The following is a 6,277-nucleotide window of genomic DNA, read 5'->3' on the forward strand; positions in this document are numbered from 1 at the left end:
CAGCGCCGAGAACAGAGTCGAGAACAAGGAAGCAACATGTGCCGATCACAATAACTTCAACACAGCAACGCAGGCAGGCAACCAGCAGCGAGACAACAGACACAAGGAGCCGAGGAGACTTACCGACCGCCAGACTCCCTTTTTTTTTAACGTGAGTATCGCTCCGTTTGTTTTTATTTTCAAGTTTGTTTATTTTTTTCAAGTTGGAATTTTGTTTTAATTGTGACGTTTCGGTTAATTTGTCGCTGTCGCGGATGTTAAGTGATGGGTTAGGCTGAGTCTAAGTACGCCACTGAGTTTTATGCCTCGCTGAGCTTATTTTTCATGAATACATTTTATTTTTACTTGTTTATTAAGTTTATGTTGGACGCAATACCAAACGTTTTTTTCCCCAACTACCCCACCTCTGTGACTTTTTAAAACAGCATATGCTACATCAGGACATGAAAATTACCTTTGTAAGTTGAAAATTTGTCTCTTCCACCGAAAGTTCTCCGTAGGCCCGTCTCTACTCATTTCCACTTGGGGGTTTCCGCGCCGTCAGAAAACCCAAATGCGTTATTTCCAGCCTGTAGCATGACGTTTCCTTTCTCAGACCAGAAACAGCTCAATTGAGTGTTAATTCAATTATCGTTTTTTTTTTTTTTTTTTGGCGTCTCTTTGTGGTTTCAATAAATACTCATGGGTGGTGACACATAAACACGTGTCCCCCTTCTTTAGTCACACGCATGGTTGTGTCTTTACTGCTTTGTTGTGTCTCCTTTGTTTCGCGCAGACGTGAAAACAAGTTCAGTTGGCACCCAGCGTGAATATCGACAAAAGCAGATTTTAAGACCTAAAACGGGTCAGACATCTTCATCTGAGGGCCCTGTCTGTTTGTCAGTCACATTACCCAACCACTGTGTGAACCTGTTTACACTAACTGTGATGTGACAGGCTGTTTGGCCTAGCTGGGGGACAGAGACATGATGTTATGGCATGTTAAACACGCTGAGCATACCTACATCTACAAACTGTTGTGGTGTAATTTTGTGACAAAGTGTGTGATGTGCTAAAGAATGTAGTATGCAGAACCGTGTGGCAACATGAAGTAGTCATGCTGTGTTGTGATTAAGGTGGTACATCTGTAAGAGAGCCTGTGAACTCTGTCTGTGTAAACCTAAAAGGAGCGCTTCACTGTAACCTTGCATAAAACTATTAGTTTTTAACAAACAAAGGCTAAAAAATAATGGTGTCCGAGATTAGTAAGCAAAATTGGAAAACGGGCCTACGGAAGAGAAATAATGATGTAATTTGTCTATAGGGAATTATTAAAATAAAAGTGGAAAAGCCCCAAGATGACCTAAGAGTTAGGAACCAGCTGGTACGGAGGAATGAAACATGATACCTGGAAAGGTCCTTGCTAACCCAGGTTGAAAAAATTCCTAATGGTGTAATGAGTGAAGACTGATGTGATGTTTAGGGGATGAACAATAGGTGTGGATAAGTCCAAATCCCAGAGGTATAAAAGCAGAAGACACCAGTCATTCTGGTTCAGAGCCCTTCATGTGTGCCTTGCGTGCATGTTGAACTGTTCTCCTTTTCTGTCGACATTAAAGACTCTGCTGCTCAAACTCCTGACTCCCGTTGAAGGTTCTATTGAACTCCAAGAAGAAGAAGATTTTCCTGAACAATAGAACTCAGCTAAAACCACACTGTTAAGAAAGGATTCAGCAATACACACCAACATTTGAACATGGTGTCATAGTATTACCAGAGGGGGCAATGCCCGAGTCCAAAACTGGGTCAAGTTGTTGTTTCCAGGAGCAAAATCAAAACCGTATCAGCAGGTTGTGTGATGGTGGCAGCAGGTCCCTGTTACAAACACACGGACATGAAACACAGTGCGCAGAGTCTACCAGAGAAATCAAACTCTATCGGTGGTGTCAATGTCTGTGGGTTCCTCTGTTATCTGGAAACATTTATCATTAATTTGGTTTGATGCAAGATGGTGAAAATATGACTCATTTTGGCTGGCTTTAATTTCATACATTATGGTGAATCAATAGTGATATGTGGGATGTTGTCAGTTGACCACTTTGCCACAGGGCCAAGAATTATAATCCGCGGAATTTATTTGTTTGTATTATAAAGTGACCACCACAACAGGACATCTACTAAAAGCTCTGTCAGTCAAAACACCTTATCTGTTTTGAATTCCTGAGGCGTCTTTTTAAATGTGGCATTTGGAGGAATTCAAGTACAAGGTTGCTTTAACATTCCTCACAGTTGCAGCAGAAATCTGAAACAGCAGAACCAACTAGAAAAAAATGCCTCTGTCCATATCTGTGTGTGTGTGTGTGTGTGTCAGACAAAGTGACATCCTGTAGGTTGTGTTGCAAGATTTATAACCTTTTGCTGGTTGAGACTGTTGGAATGAGCATTTGGTTGCTGAGTGATGGAAAGCCAAACAGAGTAATATAGCTTAGAAAACAACAACAATCAGATGAATACGTGCAATTTGACCGTGTTTACCCTGCAGACTAATAACTAACTGGATTATTAAAGCTGCTGTTTGAACATCTAAACATAAGGTTGACAACACAGAGATGCTCTCATAGTTCAAGTAATGCAAAAAATATACTTGTTGGGAGTTTAAAGTTGATTGTTGCACCGCAGTCTCATCACTGCTTCTAAGTGGAGACCGTGGCTACGTCCTTGGGGGCAAATAATAATTTTCTCTCATAACACATTACACAGGTTGAAGCAGCAGTGGTGAGTTTAAAGCCACAATAACAAATGACTACACCTCAGTGTTCAAGGTGCGACTTTCCCGTCAGGGAAGTCAGCAGGATGTTAGCACACTGAGCATAAGTCAATTCCACTAGCAAGTCTGAACTGACCTGGCCTTTGTTCAACACACTCCTCTCTCTGGTCAGGTTGACATTGGCACCCAACCCAAACAGACACGCTATCAGAGGATAAACAGCACAGTGAGCTCACTGGATTTGCATGTCAACATGACAGCTCTAGTTTGCATCTTGTTTGCCTGAATACAAACTTTTATCGCCTCAGAGCCATGTCTGTAGCTGTAAAATGCCTGGCACCCTTTTACGCACTGTTAACACAGAGCTCTCCTGAAGGTAATAATAATAGAAGGCTCAGGGGCAACTGCACAGGGAAGTGCTGTTATCGCTGCAACTGAAGTTCCTGCTGCCCCACATCTTATTGAAGGGAAGTCACAGTGTGTTACCAAAGGCTTTAATCAAGCTACTTCTTTGCACTTGAGTTAGCAAAAAAAATATAAAAAAGTGAGCGAGGCATGTGATTACAGAGCCACATTTTTGTACTCGCATGCACAGAAAACACCAAGAGGAAATTGCTTATGACCTCAAGTCATTTTTTTTCTCCATGTATGTTTCTACAGACAACATGAAAAGAGAGGTGAAGGCCGGAGTCAGCTTTCTCAAACGCCTCGCTATTGCGCGTGGCAAGCTTGATGAAGCCAAAGCAGAATTGTTTGCTGAGAATCTACAGAAACTTTTATGCGCCAAATATGATGACCACTGGTACCCTGACTCCCCCAGCAAAGGCCAGGCGTACAGGTAATTACTAGTGTAGAAAATGTACAAAGGTCATATGTGAATGCTTTTGTTTTTTCAAAGATCATAGATGTAATACTGTCGTCTGAGATCCATATAATCTTTAATCCTTAATCTGCAGATGTATCCGGATAAATAACGGCGTGCTCTGTGATGAAGTGGTCCTAAAGGCATGCGAGGAGAGTGAGCTCACACCCAGTGAGCTAGGTCTTCCGGCTGAGATCACACTGTGGATTGACCCACTGGAGGTGTGTGCAAGGTGAGTCACCGGTTGGCCCGCTGAGGCAGAGGCAAGGAATGCGACAGTCAGACGAGCTTTAACAACAAAGAGACAGTTCTCAGTCCAGCCAACAGATATGAGTGAGTTTGAGCCGGGATATGTTTTGTGAAACGAAGAACAAGAACTCGTGGGCACTGAAACCTAAGAATATGGCTGATGCTGAAATTAAAAACGACTTGTGTGTCGTTTATAATAATCCACTTTCTCTTCACAGATCTGGAGAGAACAGCAGGCCCTTCACAATAGCCTGTTTCGAAGAGGAAGACGAGGAGGACGCTAAGGGAGAACAGAATGACTCCTCCGTGGACTCCGTAAATCTTGACACGTCAGATTACCACTCTGCTACCTCTTCAGATTGTGGTTCCACTGCGTCAAGCGACACAGAGGAGGATGCAAAAGATGACGAGAAGGAGGTTGCCAAGAAGGACACGGCAGAAGGCGACACCTACACCATAGTAATGGTGCCCAGGATTCGGAAGCGTTACGCTGAAAGAATAAATAAGGTCAAATACGTCAGAAATATGGTAATTATTTTTCATCCTCTCTCTCTTTTTGGACCGTCTGTTGCTCTCTCACAATTACATGATAAGGCTGCTGATATTTTGCTGTCAAGAAATCCCATGAAAAAGACGAACAAAGAAAAAACTATTTTGTTTTTAATCCTACGAGAACATACTGTCTGTGTATCCACACTCTGACATAATTTATTCCTCTGTGGCCACAGAGTTTCAGTTTTGTACAAAAACTATTAAAAACACTGGGCCACACTGATGAAGGGATGACAATGTTCTTCATTACCGTGAGCATGGCCACTGTAGTGTGAGTCAGCTTTTAAAGATGTCTTTTGCAGGGACAAAAGGGCTTGTGACTGGGTGCCACAGACAGAGTGGGGTAGTCTGAAAGCACTCAGAGAAGGACTAAGGGATTGTTCGTTTTGATGTTATTCTGGGATTTGTTGACATTGTGATTCAGTATTGCATGTTCTAGAAAGGAAAGTACCATTGATTCCTCCCATACAGACAAAGTGTATTTCACACCCTTGCTGGAAACTCTCCACCATCCCTTTCTAATGTTTTGTACTCCTTCCAATCTTCCTCTCTGTTCAGATCCCTGCAAGCCTTCAGTACGTCTACCATGCTGCACCAGTTTGGCCTCAGTACAAGAAGGGCGCTCCAGTGTTTCTGAACACTGTGTGTGTGCCTCCAGCTCCGCCGCCCTCATCCCAGCAGGTACTCGGCTACTACATTTTGCCGCAGCCGTCTCCACAGTTCATTCTGCCTCAAGCCGCTCTGCAGCCGTGGGGAGCCGTGAAGGGTTAGACCGTCCAGGATGTGTGGGGTGAAGGTGGATAGAGCTCCCAAGCTCCTTCAACTGAGCCATGTCACGTCAGGTCTCTGAGTTCAGCTAAACTTGGGCCAAAAAAGAACATTTGATTCCTGGTACAACCTTAAATAGTTCCCATCTTTTTCATTCCTGGTGACTTTGCATTGGTGGTTTGTACCCCACGCAGAGACACCACTAAACTTGAGTGAAAAATGTTTTTTAATCTGTCAGGTCTATACTGCTAATTATTTTTTTACTTGCTGTACGTGTGAAGAATGACTTCAGTCACTGGGTGCTAGAACTAACTCAGCAACTTGCAGCAATATCCTTAATGCCAAATAACTGTCCTTTCAGTTGTGACACTGTCAATCTCTTTGTCTGTTCCCTCAACAAATACGATGCACAGTGTATACAACACGGTTAATCAATGTAAAATGTCATTCAGGGTTTTAAACTTTTGTAGCTAGTGTGACAATATCTGTATATTAAGAAGAGTATTTTTACTAAACTGCTTGTAAATAATACAGAACACCAACCCCACCGACTGATGCACACTTTTTAACATAACTGTCTTTTTGTTGTAATTTATTTGGCCACCACTGGATGGCACTCAAGTCACAGCTGGAATTGTTTATATATATATATTTTTTTTTATTCACAGTGGCTGCTGTATTATTGCAAATGTAACTTCACAGAGCACAAATGGCTTGAACTTTCTGCTCTCAGTAAAATGTCTGCTGTTCCTTATTCAGGTGTATCTCTTGTATGGCTTGCGTAAAGCTGTGCCTTTTAAGTTTTTTTTATTTGTTATTTTAAATAACTTGCGATGGAAATCTGCTACAGCTATATAAATCATGAATATGTGTTTCACTCACTGTTTCTTATGTACTGTGATTATTTAAATATAATGATGCATATTTATTTGATGTCCCTGGAACTTTGATGCTTGGCTGTGTGCTTTAAACATTGTTTGTTTCATCTTTTGCATGAACTGTTTGCTTTCTTGTTGCAGTCCATTAAATCCACTCATGTCTGACATTTTCAGTTCTATTGCTTAGTCATTTAACCAATACTTTTGAGCGCAGAGATTCGA

The 6,277-nt window shown here is 42.0% G+C and overlaps 1 protein-coding gene across 2 annotated transcripts; it reads left to right on the forward strand.

Annotated features, from left to right (window-relative positions):
- Window positions 1-9: 9 nt before the first annotated feature.
- si:dkey-79d12.5 (maternal B9.15 protein) lies at window positions 10-6,222 on the forward strand. Of its 2 annotated transcripts, none has more exons than XM_046399416.1 (5): window positions 10-151; window positions 3,407-3,584; window positions 3,703-3,840; window positions 4,076-4,385; window positions 4,968-6,222. In XM_046399416.1, the coding sequence occupies exons 2-5, from the start codon at window positions 3,412-3,414 to the stop codon at window positions 5,178-5,180; spliced, it is 834 nt and encodes a 277-aa protein (XP_046255372.1). In that variant the 5' UTR covers window positions 10-151; window positions 3,407-3,411; the 3' UTR covers window positions 5,181-6,222. The 2 variants fall into 2 exon arrangements, with proteins under 2 accessions (XP_046255372.1, XP_046255373.1); XM_046399417.1 differs by lacking the exon at window positions 10-151 and adding an exon at window positions 725-976.
- The last annotated feature ends 55 nt before the right edge of the window (window positions 6,223-6,277 follow it).

Source organism: Scatophagus argus, chromosome 9, assembly GCF_020382885.2.
Source record: "Scatophagus argus isolate fScaArg1 chromosome 9, fScaArg1.pri, whole genome shotgun sequence".
NCBI lineage: Eukaryota > Metazoa > Chordata > Actinopteri > Scatophagidae > Scatophagus > Scatophagus argus.